Raw genomic sequence first — 20,069 nt, forward strand, 5'->3', positions numbered from 1 at the left:
TCCCTATCCCTTAACCTTCTGGGGTTAGATCTCAAACCCTCCACCCCCATTCAGACTTGGACACCACCATTAGAATACAGTGATTACCTCTGTATTACAAATCTTCAAGTAGTTTTTCAGTCCAATGGAAAAAAAAAACAAATCAGCCTAATGAAAACTATTGGCTTTCTTCCTAAGTCATCTGAAACAGGGATCAGCTACCTTTTTCTGGCAACACCCAGATAGTCAATATTTTAGGCTTTGCAGGCCGTATGATCTCTACCACAACTATGCAACTATGCCACTGTAGAGAGAAATCAATCACAGACAACACATACAGGATTCGAGATGGCTGTGTTCCCATAAAACTTTATTTACAAAAAATAGGTTGGGGGCTGGATTTGGCTCACAGGCCATAGTTTATCAACCTTTCATCTAAAAGCATATTATGTTATTTTTCTTAGAAAACAATTCTGCAATTATTCAGTGCCTCTAAAGCCTCCCTGACCCTCCCTCTCAGACATTTCCTACATATACCCCCATCCCTGTCTCTAGTTATGAGAGGAATACCAGTGATGATATGATGGGCTAATTATCCCTGCAGTAGTCATAGGCAAAGCAATGTGTTAGAATGAAGGGGCTTTAGACCTAGATCTAGACTTGAGCCTTGACTCTGCCAACTGTGTGATCTTATACATAGTGCACAATCCCTCTGAGCCTCCATTTCCTTGTAGGCAAAATGGATAAAGTAGGTGTTTTGTGAAGCGTAAATATTTTAAAGCATTCAGCCTAATGACTGGCATGGAACAGGCACTCAATAAATAGTTATGAACCCACACTGGCTCTATAAATAGCCTGAATGAAGAGAATTTCATTGTGGATCTAGTCTTCAGGCCAGTAGTGGCGCTTGAGGGAGAAGCAGCAGAGATCACGCAAACATACACAAAGCTAGATAAGAAAGCAACACCAACTTTGAAGACACTGCTGCAAGACAGACTTGCATCAAATTCTTCTGATGAATCATTTATTAGGCAGCCCTACTGTGCCAAATCCACTTGGCTGTTGGTGGTTCAGCAACATGGTCCCCCGCTTCCATTGAAGTAATAAGATCCTGCTCTTCATCCACAGACTCTCAACAGCTGGTGAGTGGGAGATCCTCATGTAAACAGCCTCTTCTGAGTTCATTCTTCCGGGCTCATGGGACCAGTCACCTTCGCTTCAGCTGAAAAATAAACACATCAAGAAAATGAATGCTTCTCTCCTAGGGGAACACAACACAATGAGAATCAATCAATAACAAGAAATAGCATGGGGTCATCTTTAGAGAAGACACTGTGAAATGTAAGAAGGCGAAATACACACACACATACACATGCACACACATGCACACAGATTAACAAATAAGAAAAGAGCTTGAGTTCAAATCTTGATTTTTTATGCCATTATCAGCTGTCTATTTGTGGTCAACTTAGTTAAATTCCATGCCTACATTTCCCCCTGTATCCAATGAAGATAGCTATGGTATGGTCCTTTACAGTTGTTGTGAGGATTAAGTGCATTAATAAATATGAAGTGCTTAAAACAGTGCCTGACGCAATAATGAATGTCCAGTTAGTGTTTGCCAATATTGGTATCAGCATTATTCTTTGTTGTTTTTTTTCAACATTATTCTTTGAAAAAGATGTTTTCAGAATAGCTGAACAATGAAGTCAAACACATAGTTAGTCAAATTTAAAAGTAATCTGAAAAATCTGAACCTTTCGTACTTTCAAAGACCCAAACCTGAAATTCAAATAAGACTTTGGATTTCTCCCCCCTGTGACTCAGCAGTAGGACAGGTCAAACCAGGATAATAGGTGTTCCCACTGTTCAATTCAAGAAACAGTGACTGTGTAAAGTGTACCAAAGTTGACAACTATATACTGTGGTTTTATAAAAGGATATCCTTATTCTTAGGAAATACACAATAAAGTCGTTAGGACTAAAGGGTGATGGTGTATGCAAATTATTCTCTAATGGTTCAAAAATATTGGGTGTGTACGCATACAAATAAATAAATAAATAAATAAATAAGTATATATAGAGAGAGAAATATTTAACAATATGTGTAACAAGAGTTTATATAGTGTTCTGTGTCCCATTCTTATCCCTGTAGCTTTTCTATAAGTTTGAAATATTTTCCAAAAAAAAATTCTTTTTAAACCCATTAGGATGGGTTAAAAATAGAAAAGAAGCATTGACTCCAGCTCAACTATCAAACAAGTGCAGTGCGGATGTAAGGACAATCAGAGGTGACAAGATGCAGTCCAGACAAGATGCCAAGAGAGCTTGGACTTGAACAAGGGACATAAAGTAGTCCTAGGATTCAAATGTGCAGTGGAGACAGGCTAAGATCTGCTAAGAATAATATTGCTTGAAACCCTTGCCCCGAGTTTCATTTTAGGTTTTTAGTCTTGAAGCTTTTGTTCCATATGCCAGTTATTGCCTTTTTGCTGATCCCCTGCCACAGATTTCTCCCCATCTTCAACGCATTCTGCAAACATCTAATAGAATAAATCCCCAAGTCATTGCTCTCACTATTTCAGTTCCTCAATTAAGAAATTACAATGCTGGGGCACCTGGGTGGCTCAGTGGTTGAGCGTCTGCCTTTGGCTCAGGTCATGATCTCAGTCCTGGGATTGAGTCCTGCATCAGGCTCCCTGCAGGGAGCCTGTTTCTCCCTCTGCCTGTGGCTCTCTTGAATAAATAAATAAAATCTTTCATAAAAAAAACAAAGAAAGAAATTACAATGTTTTCCTATGTATCATACCACCTTTTCTAAGCATTGCTGTCTCATCAGTTCCATGCTTTATGATTTTACATATTTCGATTTGCAGTTTCAACTTCCAAGATTTTTTTTCCTGCCACTGAAAATAACAGAACCTAGGATTAGACTGACATCCGATAGTGGTTGATGTGTTAGTTACTGTTGTGCAGTCTGAAAACTAGGCTCAAGCCAAAGTTGTAATTTATCTGAAATTGAGACAAAAGTTTTTCCTCCTTTTTTTAAATTTAAATAACCTTTTCAGGGATCCCTGGGTGGCGCAGTGGTTTGGCGCTTGCCTTTGGCCCAGGGTGCGATCCTGGAGACCCGGGATCGAATCCCACATCGGGCTCCCGGTGCATGGAGCCTGCTTCTCCCTCTGCCTGTGTCTCTGCCTGCCCCTCTCTCTCTCTCTCTCTGTGACTATAATAAATAAAAATTAAAAAAAAATAACCTTTTCATTTTAGAATAGTTTTCGGTTTATAGAAAAGTTGCAAAAATTATACAGAGAGTTCCCATATACCCCACACCCTACTGTTTACATTTTATGTCCCTATTGTTTACATCTTATGTCACTATGTACATTTGTTAACACTAATGAGCCCATATTGGTATATAGTCATTAATTAAACTTTGTACTTAATTCATATTTCATTCATTTTCTTTAATGTCCTTTCCTATTCCAGGATCCCATCCAGGAGACTACATTACAGTTAGCTTCCTCCTTTTTAAAATTATAAAATATTGATTAAGAAGCTAAATATAAATATTGTGTGTAATCTGATTGAATAAGATTTTATACAACACTTTAATGGAATCATTATCTTTCCTACTGCTCTTGAACATGAAAAAACCCACAGCATCTAACTCATCCTGAGACATGATTATAACATTCATTTCAAGGCTCCCTGAATTTTCCTGTTATGTCAGATCCCCAGATTTCATGTCCAAGACTAGATCTAATTAGCTGATCCAAGGAAGTTTTGCTTCCTATACAGTATACAGCAGTTTTCTACATAGAGATTCCTGAAGTCTCATGTTTAGTACAAATACATGGTGCTAAAATAAGCTCTCACTACCACCTGTGGAAAGTACCTCAGTAATATCACTGCCGATATTATTCCCTCACCAGCCAGGGGTATTAGAGTGTCCTTTATGAAAAACTGTGGTATCAGCTGCCATTAAGCTGCCAGTAACTCTTCTCTGATTCAGTTTTAGGGAGTCTATTCACCTTGTTCATAGAGCTCATTAGCTCACAGAGCTAATTAATAGGCAAAGTTTAATGGATTTTTCTAGCCTCCAATTTGACATTGGCTCTGCATTCCTTTCGACACCTTCATTTTCCTCTGCATAGCTGGAGTAAAAAAGAAAGCGTTCATGATAACATCCAACCAAATGGTCATTTTTTCCCACCAGGAGAGGTAATTTCCCATTCTCTCTCTTAAGGAAGAGAAAGAAAACCCCTTTGTACAATTTTTTGGATGGCACCTGAACTTAAATACAATGCCCTCTAGTATCTTACTAGCAAATAGTATCCTATTAGTAAAGAGCTAATAGTTATAAAGATTTCAGATAATAAACATCTTTGACAGCAACTCTTTCCAAATGAAATGCTTGGCATAGAATTTTAAACAGCCAACATAGGATTTTTACCAATTCTGTTTTTTAAAATTTTTAATGTTTTCCTTGTCTGTTTAAAAACCCAGCATAAAATTAAAGTGAATCTTTACAAAAGGAAAAATTTATTCATAATCTCACCATTGTAGCATACCTATTTTAGATTTATGACTTCCCTTTTATCTTTGGCCAAACCTGTGTTCTTCTCACCTCACATTATATTATAAACATTTCCTATGTCTCTGGTATTCATGTATATTTGTAAAGGTTACATAATATTTCATTAAGTAGATGTATAATTATTATTTAAATGTTTCCCTAATGTGCTTTATAAGGGCAAAGACTTTTGTCTGTTTTCACCATTGTACCTTGAGCATTTAAAACAGTGCTAGCAATGGCACCGGTGTGGCTCAGTTGGTTAATCATCTGCCTTCGACACAGGTCATGACCCTAGGGTCCTGGGATGGAGCCCGGATGGGGGGGTCCCTGCTCATCAGGGTGTCTGCTTCTCCCCTCCCCTCCGCTTGTGTTCTTTCTCTCAAATTTAAAACAAACAAACAGTGCTGGCAAAAAGTAGACACTAGGTACATATTTGTTGAATAAATAGCGAATTTAAATGGTTTCAAATTTTACTCTCATTTTTTTTATAATCCTGCTTTCTTTTGACCTAATTTTTCTCATTCTACCTCCTTAAAATAAAAACAGTTGATCATGATTATCATTTCTTTTTATGTAGAAAACATTTAGAATGATCAGTTGTCTTCGATTATGATCTGGTATAATTGGTATGACTGCATGTAAATCCCTTGTATATCTGAAATGTCTTTATTCTACTCTCACATAGATTTCACAGTCTGGATAGGTGGAGAATCTACAATGGAAACCACTTTCCTTCATAATTTTGCAAGTGTTCTTTCATTTTTTTGTAGTTACCATTTTTTTGTAGTTTCTGTGTTAGAAAGCCATTGTCATTCTGATTATTGATCCTTTTTCTATGTATAACAGTTTCTCCCTGCCCCTCCCCCTCCATCTCCCTCCTTCCCTCCCTCACTCCCAGGCGCCTCCCCCACAACCTCTCTGGAGTGCCCTGAATTTGGACGTTGAATTCCCTGGAATGAATCTCTAATTTTATCTTTTCCATCTTGTTTTGCCCTACTTTCTGAGAGATTTCCTCAAATTCATCTTCTAACTCTTCTACTGAATTTTACATTTTTATTCTATTGCTAACTTTCAAGAGCTCTGTTTTTCTGAGACTCCCTCTTTTATATATAAAGCTATTTTCACTACATAATCTTTTCTATGATCTATCTGAATTTAGTACTTTTTAAAAACAATTTATTATTTGAGAGAGAGAGAGAGCATGCAGTGGGAGGGGCAGAGGAAGAGGGAGAGAGAGAATCCTCAAGCAGATTCCCCCTGAGTGCAGAGCCCACTGTGGGTCTTGATCCTAGGACCCCAAGATCATGACCTGAGCCAAAATCAAGAACTGGCTGCTTCACTCTGGAAAACTGTGGAGGTTCCTCAAGAAGGTTAAAATAGAGCTAACCTATGACCCTACTATGCATTACTGGGTATTTACCCCAAAGATACTGATGTAGTGAAATGCCAGGACACCTGCACCCCAATGTTCATAGCAGCAATGTCCACAATAGCCAAACTTTGGAAGGAGCCATGATGTCCTTCAACTGATGAGTGGATAAAGAAGATATATATATATATATCTTTATCTCCTATATATATATATATATGTATATATATATATATTATCTCCCTCATGCCCCATCTCAGTCAAAACACTCCACAAAGTAACCATTATTCTGTTCTCTTTTATCATAGATAACTTTTGCCTGTTCTTAAACTTGAGTTAAATGAAATCACACTGTATATACTCTTGTGTTTAGCATTTTGCTCAATATTTCATCTGTATGATTTCTTCATGTTGTTTCAAGTTATCTGTAGCTCATTCTTTTTTCACTTCTGTGTAGTATGCTATTGTTTAACTATAACACAATTTATTAATCCATTTGACTATTATAAACATGAATTATTTCCAGTTTTTACTATTTTTTAAAATGGAAGTATAGTTGACAATACTTAAAAAACAACAGAGTTTTTTCCAGTTTGGGCTCTTTTTAAAATTTTTTTATTTTATTTTTATTTTTTTTTTCAGTTTTGGCTCTTATAAATAATCCACCCGTGAAGATTATTAAACATAACTTTTGGTGCATGTATGCATGCACTTTCATTGAGTACATACACAGGAGTGAACTTGCTGGATCTTAGGACATATATTTATTTTTAGATTTAATAATATAGCCAAATAAGTTTCCAATGTGCTTACACCAAATTATTTTCCCATGAGCAGTAAATGAGAGTTCCAGTAGCTCTACAACCTAGCCAACACCTTAAATTTTAGCCATCTTGTTGGCTGGGTTGGGTAGTAGTATCATTGTGGTTCTAATTTGCATGTCCTAGATAAATGAAGATGTTACGCAGCATTTTATATGCTCATTGGGCATTTGGAAAGTGCCTGTTCAAGTCTTTTACTCATTTGGGGTCTCTTTTATTCTATCGCAGAGGTTCTTTATACATTTTGGATAGGAACTCTTTATCAAATGTGTTTTGAAAATGTCATTTTTCCAGTCTGAGGCTTCTATTTTCTCTCTTTCCATGGTGTCTTTTGATGAACAGAAGTTCCTAGTTTTTAATATGGCAAATTTAAGACTCAATTTTAAGCAACTTAAAAAGGAAAATTTTTATTTAAAAATCAGGGCTGTCTTGGGGTGCCTGGGTGGCTCAGTCAGCTAAGCATCTGACTCTTGGTCATGATCTCAGAGTTGTGAGATAGAGTCCCGTGTCTAGCTCCAAGCTCAGTGTGGAGTCTGCTGGAGATTCTCTCCCTGTGCACCTTCCCTGGCTCATGCTCACACTATTTCTCTCTCTCTTGAAAGAAAGAAAAAGAAAGAAAGAAAGAAAGAAAGAAAGAAAGAAAGAAAGAAAGAAGAAAGAAAGAAAGAAAGAAGAAAGAAAGAAAGAAAGAGAAAGAAAGAAAGAAAGAAAGAAAGAAGAAAGAAAGAAAGAAAGAAAGAAAGAAAGAAAGAAAGAAAGAAAGAAAGAAAGAAAATCTTTAAAAAAAAATCAGGGCTGTCTTTCTGGGTTTGCTGTAATGTACTGTAATAAAACTTGTGCTGAGCAGAAAACCATCTTTGTTCCAAAGTTCAGGGTTACAATTCTTGTTCCAGCTGTGATCATAATAGAACATTATCAGACACAAACTACATACCATGCTACTCTATGATTTTTGGTACCAGGAAAGAAGAAAAGAGGGATCCACCTTTGGTTGTTCTTTCTGGAAGAGCATATTGCAAAAACACTTTGGTCCCTAAAGACAGAAGAACAAAACTTCCAGGCCCAGAGAATCATTGTCTCTGCCCCCCTTCTTTATACCTTGCTTATTAATGACATGATATCATTTTTGGATGTTTTCTTCAATCTTTCAGATGCTTCCTCCCAGCTACCTTCAGCAAAGTGAAATAGAACAACAGGCATTCTATTCTATATCAATGGTAAGGTTTTATCACTTCTAACAAGGAGTGGTCTGAACAGATAGTTGTTGGCCTACAAGGTAATCATTGACAAAAGAGTAGGCCTATAAAGCAATTATTCAAAAACTAGAGCCACCATTTAACTGTTTTTAACCTATGAAAAATGATAATTTAATATAGCCAGCTTCCTGTTTTTGGTAATCTTGTAAAATGCTGGAAGTATGCCAGAAAAAGAAGTCCTCAATGGTTTACCGTGCAAAGTACAGAATAGGAACTCAATTAACATTTATCAGATGAATTTGAAGGTACTGTGATGACATGTGGAGTTATACCTGCTTAAAATTTACTAGGCTTCAAATTCTCTTAACTATACCCTATGGACTGGAATTTGGGTCTTATTTGACCATTTGTCTCTAGGAGGCTCTTGGAACTGGTCAGAGTTACTCTTTTCAGGTGCAATTCTGAATGGGAAGAATAATTATTTTAAAAATAATGTTTTCCAAATTAATTTATAAATCTAGTAGTCTTCTAATTAAAATTGCATGACCTTTTTGACAGTAAACAGTTATTAAGTGATTCTATATATCAAAAGATAATAAGTGGCATATAGGAAAATTAGAGATATGAACCAGACAGGGAATGTGGTGGTGGTGTTACTATTTTCTGTAAGTAGTTCAAGGAAGGCCTTACTGATAAGGTAACATTTGTACTGAGACCTAAAGCAAGTGAGTGCATGAGACACGTGGAAGCAAGTACAAAGGTCCTAAGATATATACCTGGCTATACAAAGAACAGCAAGGTCCTGGGGGAGGTCTCATGGCTGAAAGAGAGTGATTGAAGGGAGAATGGTAGGAAATGATTTGAGAGCAGCAGTAGGGGGGTGAATCATATAGGGACTTTGAAATGTAGTCAATTTATTTTGAGTGAGATGGTAAGCCTTTGGAGAGTGTTGAACAGAGGACTGATGAAATCTGACTTAGATTTTAAAAAGATCACCCTGACCCTTGTGTTGAGAATAAAATGTAAGGGGACAAGGCTGGAAGCAGGAAGATGAGTTAGGAATCTGTTGCCATTTTCTAGGTAACAAATAAGGGGTAGTAGCAATGGAAGAGGTGAGAATGACTGTATTATGGCTCTCTATGGAAAAATAGAGTCCACAGGAGTTGTTAATGGATTGGGTGTGGGGTGTGAGAGAAAAAACATGGTCAAGGATGATTCACAGCTTTTGTTCTCAGCAAATGCCAAGGGCAGAGTTGCTATTTACTGAGAAGAGTTAGGTTTGGGAATGTTAAGTTTGATATGGTTATTAGAAATCCAAGTGGGGGTGCCTGGGTGGCTCAGTCAGTTAAGTGTCTGCATTTGGCTCAGGTCATGATCCCAGAATCCTGGGATCAAACCCCACATGGGGCTCCCTGCTCAGCAGGGAGTCTGCTTCTCCCTTTCCCTCTACCCCTCCCCCTGCTTGTGCTCTTTCTATGTCAAATAAATAAATAAATAAATAAATAAATAAATAAATAAAATCTTTGAGAAAATAAAAAAGAAATCCAGTGGAGATGGCAGGTAGGCAATCGGAAAGGCTTAAAAGTGAATCTACATTTCACCTGGAAGAATAATGGGCAAGAGTTGCTATTAAATAAAATTTCAAAATAAAGATTAAGGTGGGAATGGCTTCACAGATATGAAAGTGCAATCTAAAACTACAATAAACAAACCTGGCACAGGAAACCAGAAAGATTGATGAAACAAATATGCCTTGAAACAGTTCTTACAGGGCTTCTCCGCATTTACAGATTTAAGCATTGATGTTTTACTATTTGCAATGAGCTCCAAATGTTGGTGATGATTAATCTCTAACTTTGTTTAGGTATGCAGTTTTTCCAATGGAAACTTCTTTATTATTCTTCCCTTAATATACACAATTATTGTCAAAAAAATTAAAGTAATACAGAAAACTTTACCCCCAAATCCCTTTAGCTTTTGAGATAATCTGTTTTTTGTTTTGTTTTGTTTGTTTGTTTTATTCTTCAGGTCTTTGTTCTAAAGCATAATCTGAATTGTATGCCCTGTGGATGTGGAAGTGTATCATTTAGTTGTGAGTGGAGCCTCACTAAAATCCACTGTGGAGATATGAATGCAGCTTTGTTTTATTTTTTAATCAAATTCCCAGTAACTCATTACAGGTTAAAACAAATGCAGCTTTATTTTTCAGATTCCCAGTAACTCATTAAAGCTTTCTACATCATTCAAGAACATTGAGATTTATTAAAAAATGGAATAACTTGGGACGCTTGGGTGGCTCAGCGGTTGAGCATCTGCCTTTGGCTCAGGGCGTGATCCATGGTCCCTGGATCAAGTCCCACATCAGGCTCCCCACATGGAGCCTGCTGCTCCCTCTGAATACATCTCTGCCTCTCTCTGTATCTCTCATGAATAAATTAAATCTTTTTTAAAAATATGGAATAACTTTACCAATATCACGGTCATAATCATAGCAACTAATATGTACTCTATAGACTACTTCCCAGGTGACACACCTCATGCTAAATGCTCTGGATGCACCATATAATATAATAGAGCCCTCTCTACAATACAATCCCTCTTTTATAGGTGGAGAAACAGGATTCAATGAGCTAAGTAATTTCCCCAAACAAACAAACAAACAAAAGCAGAGCCAGAGGCAGAGCCAGAATCTGAACCCAAATGTGGTTGATCACAAAGTCCAAAATCTTGGCTACTACTATCTTTCTTGAAAATATTAAGGAGTCTACTGCATACAATAAAACATCTTTAAAAATCAGTGAGGGAAGGGATGAATAATTCAATAAATGATTTGGTGGAAATTGGTTAAATATTTAATATGGACCTCATTTCATGTTATATAACAAAAAGACTTCCAGCTATTAATAAATATGAAAAATGAAAAATAAAACCACTAGAGACAGGCATGCCTGGGTGGCTCAGTGGTTGAGCATCTGCCTTTAGCTCAGGGTGTGATTCTGGGGTCCTGGGATCGGGTCCTATGTCACTCCCCGCAGGGAGCCTGCTTCTCCCTCTGCCTGTGTCTCTCCCTCTCTCTCTGTGTCTCTCATGAATCAATAAAGAAAATCTTAAAAAAAATTAAAAACAGAATATAAATTATACCTTAATTTTTTTAAAGATTTTATTTATTTGGAGAGATAGTGAGAGAGAACACGAGCAGGGGGCAGAGGGGGAGGCAGTCTCCCCACTGTAGGCAGCCCGAGGTGGGGCTCAATCCGAGGACCCCAAGATCATGACCTGAGCCAAAGGCAGACGCTTAACTGACTGACCATTCAGGTACCCCATACCTCAATTTTGAAAATAAAAAAATTGAAAAGATAGAAGAATATATAGGTAAGTATTTTATTGATTTAGGGGAATAAGGAAAGACTTGAACAAAAAAACTGGGAAAATAACACAAAATAAATCAATTTGTCTATCATAAAAATTTAGACCATTTATAGATAAAATATCACTAACAAAATTAGACACATTATAAATAAGGAAAAATATTTGCAATGAATATATGACTGAAAAGATGCTAATATCCCTAATATATAAAAATAATTTATCCAACAGTAAGGAAAGCAGTGATATCTCAATAACAAAATTGGCAAAGGACATGAATAGAGAATTTACAGAAGAGGAAATATAAAAGGCTGATAAAGTAATGCAACATATTTAATTCACTAATAAAGAAATGCAAGCAAAAACAAGAGAGTGTCATTCATCTTCTGCCATTAGGGTTATCAGAAGTGAGTGAGAATGGTGTCCTGAGTAGCTGCCAGGTGTGGGAAAATGGGGACATTCATAGACCTTAGTAAGTATTTACCTTAGTAAATTGGTACCTTTCTTGAAAGCAATTTGGCAATATGTATCAACATTCATAAAGAAGTACCTTTACCTTTTGATCTAGTGATACCATTTCCAGAAGTCTATCTTAAGGAACAATCAGCAGTATGACAAATACATCCTACAACCAAAAGATTAAAATAATCTAAAAGTTTAATGATAAAACATTAACATAAGGAAATATAAATCCACTATTATAAATCATGTTTCTGAAGAATATTTAATATCTGAAATATGTTTATGTATATGTACATCCTATATATAATGTTATATATAATGTTTAAATGGCGAGGACAGGATATGAAAGCTTCTATGTGTATATGTTTTATTACCAACTCTGTGGAAATGAGACGTATGTGTAGATAAATATTACACATACATAAATATATAGCAGGAAATAAACATCATAAAAGTAGTTAATTCTGGTAAGGGGGATACAGCATAGTTTTTCTTTCCTTTCTGGAAATATTTGCTACATATATTGAAAGGAAAATGAGTTACTTTGATCATCAGGTTAAAACTTTAACTTAGGGGCACCCGGGTGGCTCAGTGGTTGAGCGTCTGCCTTCGGCTCAGGTCATGATCCTGGGGTCCTGGGATCGAGTCCTGCATTGGGCTCACTGTGGGAAGCCTGCTTCTCCCTCTACCTCTGCCTCTCTCTCCATGTCTTTCACGAATTAATAAATAAAATCTTTAAAAAAAATAAAATAAACCTTTAACTTAACAAGAGCCTTTTAAAAGTTCATTTCTTGTGGTGCCTCGGTGGTTCAGTTGGTTAAGCATCTGCCTTTGGCTCGGGTCATGATCTCAGGGTCCTGGAATTGATCCCCACATTGGGCTCCCTGCTCAGTGGGTAGGATCTGCCCCTCCCCCGCTCATGTTTTCTCTCTCTCTCTCACCCTCTCTTTCAAATAAATAAAATTTAAGAAAAAAAAGTTTGTTTCGTTTTATCTAATAAGTCATTCAAGTTCCAGAGATGTAACCTTAACAATGGGCAGAAATAAAGACAAAGATCTCTATACAAAAGTGATCGTTTTAACATTATTAATAATTATCTAATTTTGAGGGGGAACTACTAATTTCAATTATAGAGGAAAGACTGAAGAAAATATAGTACATAAAATGAAAGAAGATTATAAATCTATTATAGCCTTGTTTGCAAGGAATTTTTAATAACACACAATAAAATTCTCATATTTTATGTTAAGGGAAAACAGAGGATAGAAATTATTTAATAGGTATCTAACTTACTGTAACCTTTTATTTTTAATATGACCCGAATTAGATAGATAGTAGATAGATACACACACACACACTCTCCCTCTCTCTCTCTCTCTCTCTCATTTATTTATGTATAGCCATTTATTTACTCCTTTATTTGCTTAGTTTTCAATTTATCCATTTAACAATTTCTTTACAGAGACTGGGCTTGAATCCAGGCTCTGGCAAAAAATAACTGTGGACTTTGGGCAAATTACCAATCTTCCCTTAGCCTCTATTTTCTCATCTGTAAAATGAAGACCATCCACTGTGCAAGAGTAAATGAGATAATATATATAAAGACCCACCACAGTGACTTACTCATAGAATGTTTTCAGGAAATATCAATTGATATTATTTGTTATTTTAGAAAATGAAAAAGATTTAGGAAGCCAAGTAGTGAGGAACCAAAAACGTATGGGCGGAGAGATACCTTCACTTCCTCCCAGCCAGGGGAATTACTTACTTCATAATTTAAAAATAAAAGCACAAAATATATTACATTTCTAGGGCGTAAAAGGAATGTAAATGCCAACGTAGATCAAAGATCAAATAAGAAATAACGTCAGGAACGATGCAATGCACTGAGTAACCTCAGCAAATTCTCTCATGTGGCTTAATGACTATGATATCGCCCCCTTGTGGATTAGCGATGCATTTCACATTCTAGGGAATTTGAAATTTTATTTAGAAGTAATTTATATATAAAGCCTAAATTCTACAAATATTCTTACCAAAAAAATTAACATGTAACTAGCGGATATCAGACACAAATTGTTCAAGCATGTAGAAATGTACTAAGTGATATAATAGGGAGTTTGGTGAACAAAAGAAGCCATTTAAAAGTATTTTTTATCATTTCATCCCACTTTTTAAATATCTAAGTTAATGTCATATCATTAGTATTTTAAAGGCTGTGGCATCCTTCATAATGATTTTTTAATGGTTACCTACCATTTTATTGAATTGTTGTGCCACAACCCAGCTCAACAATCCCATAACACTGGACATCTAACCTATTTCCAAGTAAAATGTCAGTTTACTGGGACAGTTTCTGTACAGATGGATATTAATGTATTTATTTAGTTATAAAAACCAAAATGTGTTCTTATTATGAAGATAATACACACTCAGTATTTAAAAGATAAGCAAACATAAATTATAATTTTGCAACCCAGAAAACCACTGTTGCACCTTGCATATTTTTTAATACACACAAATGTATGTGTAGTATATATAGTCACATTTTTTATTTAATTTAATTTTTTTAAGATTATATTTATTTATTTATTCATGAGAGACACAGAGAAAGAGAGAAGCAGAGACACAGACAGAGGGAGAAGCAGGCTCCATGCAGGGAGCCTGATGTGGGACTCGATCCCGGGTCTCCAGGATCACGCCCTGGGCTGAAGGTGACACTAAAGTGCTGAGCCACCCAGGCTGCCCATATTCACATTTTTAGAAACAAAAATGGGATTATATTACTACATAATCTGCTTTTTTCATTTAATTTTACATCATGTGCCATTTTATATGCCAATAAATATTATTTTATGACAAAATGGTACTCCATTTACAGATTAATTAATGGCACATGTGTACTACATACTACTAAGTTCTGGTGTGTGTATTGTTGAATGTGATGATTACAATTTGATGGAGGTCGTAGGCATTAAACAAACAGGAGAAATAGATGCAGGTGGCCGAATTAAAAGGTAGGCCACCATTAAAAATTCATTATGGAGGATGGCACAGCATGGCAACATACTTGAAGGCCCTGAGGTGGAAAATTTCTTAGCAAGCGCTGGAAACCGAAAGATGGTGTCTGTGGCTGGCATTTGTTGAGGCCGAGACAGCAGGAGCTGGAGGGCACCCACACCATGGCACGGAGTAGACACCACCTTGTCACACCATGGCAGTTACATGATCCGATTCACGTTTGAGAAAGCTCGCTCTGCTTATCCTGTGTGGGAGAACGGACTGGGGGACAAGAGCATACGACAGGAAGCTAGTTAGGGGAGTACCACGGCAATCCACCTAAGAGAGGACAGGGCCCAGAGTAGTGTAGAGGTAGTAATGGGTGCAGATGAGATATGGTGGCGTTTGGGGGGAGGTGGCAGGAAATACCGCATCCAGGGTGGCTACTAGCACTTGTGGGGTCGGAGGCAAGAGGACCCATACTTTTCCCATCCCTTGCTCCAGCCACCCTCTGATGCTCTCTGCAGACTCCTGAGCCCACTAGTCCAAGATCCATCCACACCCCTGCCACAGCCAGGATCCACCCTTGGAGGAGGTACCTGGAGAAGAAACCCATTCAGGCCTTGTTGAAGGAGAGAGTTCTGGGGGCTTGGGTTTCTTCAGTGTGGCCTCAGGAGAAGGAAGTGGGCTTTGGGGGGCCATGTCCCTTCGGCTCTGTGGACTTCTTGCCCTCTGAAGGGGTCCAGAGGGAGGAGGGCAGGAGTGAGGACCTGATGCTCAGTGCTACTTCAGGCGGTACTGAATGCATCTAGTCAAAATTAACTTTGAAAAATCTCATAGACCATCCATCAAGCATAGTACAGTATGTTTTATGTGTATGATCCTGTATCATTGTTTTCTAATTTTTCCTTGTCCATGTTTCTCTATGTCTCTCAGTTAATTTCATCCTACCTGATGTTGATGGAGTCATCATTACCCACTTACCGTTATTGGAACAATGTATTTCCTCGTATCATGACAAGTAAACCCTTGAAACCTTCACAACTGTTTCATACACTGGCTTTTAGACTTGACGTCATCTAGTGCCGGCTTGGGCTAACACAAGATGACTCCCTGTGTATTTTGGAAAATGATAGGATTTGGAATAACAGTTGAAATGGAGGGAGGGAAATTTAGGAATGATTCTAGCTTCCCAGCCTGAGCAGCTGGCTTAGCAGTCATGCTATTTACTGAGATGGGGAAAACCAGAGGAAGAACAGCTATGGATGTATTGTGATTCACCAATCTGATTCCTTCTTGTTGGACATTTAGGTTGGTTGAAATATCTCACTGGGAACAATGGTTTGTGGCAAAATCTTTTTGCACGTCTTTAATTTCTAAATACAGAAGTACTTGATTAAGGGATGTGCACATTCTTCAGATTTTAATGCACATCGCCAAATAACTTTTAAAAGAGCTGTTTCTGCACACTGTTAACCTTAGGGCAGATTTTGAACACTGAAGTTCTAAACTGTCCTCCCGCTTTCCTTCTCTCCCTCCCACTTTTCCTTTGTCCACTCAATAAGTAGCCTTTGTTGAGTACCTACTATGTCCCACACAGGGCCTGAGATAAATCTAGCTTTGTTCCTCGTTGGGGGCTGGGAGATGACTGGGGAGAAGGAAAAGCTATGGAAGATTCTAGAGTTTTTAATTAGGTGACTTGTATATCATGCCCCAAACTTCTTCTTTAGGTCTGGATAGTAATCTAAATAAGTTAAAATTCTTTCTTTGTTTAGATTGGTGATGGCACTCGAAGAATTTTGAGAGAAAATGTTTAACTTCATGCAGACCACAAATAGGACACCAAGTCCAGGTTTTGCCCCAAGGAACTATAATTTGGAGAGCATTATTTTACAATGAGCTTTTAAAACATAATGCAAATTTTACTGTTAGCCAGTGGCCACATCACCTCACCAAGACTTGTGACAGGATTGCCCTAGCCAGGGGTCTGTCTCTTGGCAGCTGATGGAACAGGAGACCCCACATCAGAGCATGAGGCCCCTAGGGGCAGTTCTTACATTTGAAGTAGGAAAAGTACTTCAAATTGAGAATGAGTACTTAAATTGGTACTGGAATGAGTACTTAAATTGCTAGATTTGACTTTGAGCTTGAGTTAAAAGAGGTGCTCGTGGACGTCCTTATTGTTGTAACTCAGGAAAGTCCAACCCAACAACACCATCTTGCCTCCTGTCAGCTGGCACCTAGTAAAAGATTTCAGCAAGCATAACACTGAATCTATGGCTAGTTATTGGAAGACTTGGGCCCTATACACGGTTGGAAAATAACATACCCAGGCGCCAAAGAAATTACAAGGAGATGCCTGGAGGATTATGAACCTAAAGCAAGACTGGATCATGAATATTGTTGCTCTCTTCTCTGAACGTGGGCTATTATATAAACCCCCATAATCCAGAGGTCTGTTAATCACTGTGGATCTAACACGTCAGTAACCTGCTAGAGGCCCTCTGATCTGAGTCATTGTGTTCTTATCTTTAAAATGGGAACTGGGGCGCCTGGCTGGCTCTGCCGGTAGAGCATGCGACTCTTGATCTCAGGGTTGTGTGTTCAAGACCCCCATTGTGTGTAGAGGTTACTTAAACACGAAATCTTTAAAAAAATAAAAATCAGAAAATAAAATGGAGGGAACGCCTGGGTGGCTCAGTAGTTGGGCGTCTGCCTTTGGTCCAAGCATGATCCTGGAGTCCCAGGATCCAGTCCCACATCAGGCTCCCTGCATGGAGCCTGCTTCTCCCTCTGCCTGTGTCTCTGCTTCTCTCTTTCTCTCTGTGTCTCTCATGAATAAAATCTTTTTAAAAAATAAAATAAAATAGGAACAATTCAATGTCTCATGATTTATAAGGATGTAAAGAGATAATCCACATAAAGCCCATAGTGCTGTAGCTCTCACTTAGTAAGTGTTCAGTAAATGGTGGCTGTTCCTGGAACAACATGTACCATACTAGCACATCTGATTCACAAAAGACTAATGCGTTTTATTTATCAGACCATCTATTTGAAAACCAGAAGGATCATTCCCAGGTATCGTTTTATAATGAAAAAATAAGTTAACATAAAATGATTTTTTTAAATGCCTAACATCTGCCTTCTTAAAATATATAATGTAGTTACACCTCTGGAACTCTAGGTATCTGTCAGTTTATTCAAATTCTGCTGAACACTTTTTATCTCCCAAAATTATGCTATCTACCTATGTCTTCAAATGGGCTTTTGCAGTTCTTTTCTTGGAGGCATATCAAAGCAACCCAAAAGCAGATCTATCTAGACCATGCTATTTAAATAAATATTATATTGACTATAATCAGCTCAACTTTCTGACACTGGAGACTTCCTTACTTTGGAAGAAAAGAAAGGGATGTGTATAGAAAAAGGGATATGTGATTTCCAGTGAAAGGAAAGAGCCTTTGTAACTCCACTCTGACTCCTGCATGCACACATTTCTGTTTCCAGGACAAATTACGAATCTCATGATAACTTTAATTTTCCATTCCCAATAGTAGGCCAACGCTTCGTAAATAACAGAAGTTACAGATAACCATGATTTTTATTTAATTAAGTCCTGTGTCTTCCTCCCTCTTCCTTGGAATCTAACAGGAAGTTAAACAGGACATTTGGTGTCTCCCCTCTCTTTCTGCCCCAATGGGGGGTGGGGGGGTGGTTGCGGCTGCAGGCAGCAGGATGCTTTCCATCCAGACCAGGGGATCCTGGACTGGATGGGCTCTGGGGACCATGGCATCTGTCCTGAGTAATAGCAGACAGAAGAGCCCTCTGAGCAAATGATTGACAGGTTTCAAACAGCACAGGCACCAGCTGTTCCAAAGACAGCTGAGTATACTATGAAGGGTGCAAAGCACCAGATTCTGCTCTCCAACCGTCAAAGCAGGCAGCATGCAAACATGCTGCCTTCTACGAGGACTCCTAAACCGGTTAGAAGGTAGGGATTACTAAATTAATTTCTATTAATAATTTAGCCATTGTATGTACCTGTAAATTAGAAGTTCCAGAGCAAACAAGATGCTTCCTGGAGTGTAGTGTGTTCAAACCTTTAAAATCCCAGATGGGGAGATACGGTCTGTCCAAAGGCTCTTTCTCTTGACTCGTGTATTTCCTGAAAGGTGCTCCCTTTGTAAAACTACAATGAAGGTACAATCTCCTTCCCAACCCTTTGAGCTTATTAAACACAAAAATAAAAAAATTGCTTTGGGAAGCCTGGGTGGCTCAGTCGGTTAAGCATCTGCCTTTGGCTCAGGTTGTGATCCCAGGGCCCTGGGATAGAGCCCCACATCTGGCTCCCTGCTCAGCAGGAAGTCTGCTTCTCCCTCTCCTCCTGCTTGTGCTCTCTCGTGCTCTCTGTCAAATAAATAAATAAATAAATAAAATATTTTTTAAAAAATTGCTTTGAACATACTTTAAAATCCTTCAAGTACAATAAAGCAGAGTAATGTTTGAGTATCATCATTATCTCCCCATGTCAGTCACCAGCTTTGTCTGTGGTAGGTAGCACTAATATTACATATAAACACCCCCTCAGGCAGGTGTATATTATATAATTTATATTAGTGCTATTCGGAGGTACCGAAGGTGTGCAAACCAGCACAATTCCTACCACACATCTGCATGCCACCATTAGGATTCTTCATCTTCTAAGTCTTTTTCTTTTGTGGTTTTTCAATCTTTTGTCACTTGACTCTTTTTTGATTGTCATGTCCACGGCCAAACTTTGTTCAGGCACAATTTGCCAATATCTCTGCATTTCTGGGATATTAAGAGTAGATGACTACCACAGAACAGAATATATACAATTTTGGGGAACTGTCCCCCCAAATGTTATCCCTTGAAGTCAAAGATTAACTTTGGACCAAATCTTTGAGAGTAATGTCCTTTAGGCTGTTGACCTGGCTAATAAGCAAGAACCCTCCATCTGTTAGGTAATACCTGTTAATAAGAAAGTCACACTTCGGCATGAGTGGCTAAGAGACCCTCTCCTGATTTGGGGCTGGGCCAGTCAGGCACAAGCTACTTATCTGTGCTGATGGGGCAGTCCCACCCCCAGGTCAAGAGAGCCTGGTTCTGGGGATCACATCAGAGTTATGGTCCATGGCCAGCGGTGAGCAAATATTGACAGGACTGGATTCCTCTTGGAACAGCTGGTTAATGACCGTCAGACTCCATACTTGAAAGAGCTCAAACTCTTTACAGAACGATTGGGGCAGAAAATCTGTAAGCTAAGAAAAGGTCTC

General features: G+C 38.0%; 1 protein-coding gene across 14 annotated transcripts in view; it reads right to left on the minus strand.

The window, feature by feature from the left end:
* Positions 1–332: 332 nt before the first annotated feature.
* SLC44A1 (solute carrier family 44 member 1) overlaps positions 333–20,069 on the minus strand; it is a 192,394-nt gene continuing 172,657 nt past the window's right edge. For 6 of the 14 annotated variants that reach the window (XM_072727798.1, XM_072727801.1, XM_026002718.2 and 3 more), the window contains one exon: positions 333–1,201. In XM_072727798.1, the coding sequence (XP_072583899.1) occupies positions 1,187–1,201 (15 nt within the window). In that variant the 3' untranslated portion in view covers positions 333–1,186. Of the gene's footprint in view, positions 1,202–14,842; positions 15,055–18,813; positions 20,055–20,069 lie in introns of those variants that run through there. The other 8 variants (XR_003235584.2, XR_011995460.1, XR_011995463.1 and 5 more) reach the window with 4 other exon arrangements.

This window comes from Vulpes vulpes, chromosome 12 (assembly GCF_048418805.1).
Source record: "Vulpes vulpes isolate BD-2025 chromosome 12, VulVul3, whole genome shotgun sequence".
Lineage (NCBI taxonomy): Eukaryota > Metazoa > Chordata > Mammalia > Carnivora > Canidae > Vulpes > Vulpes vulpes.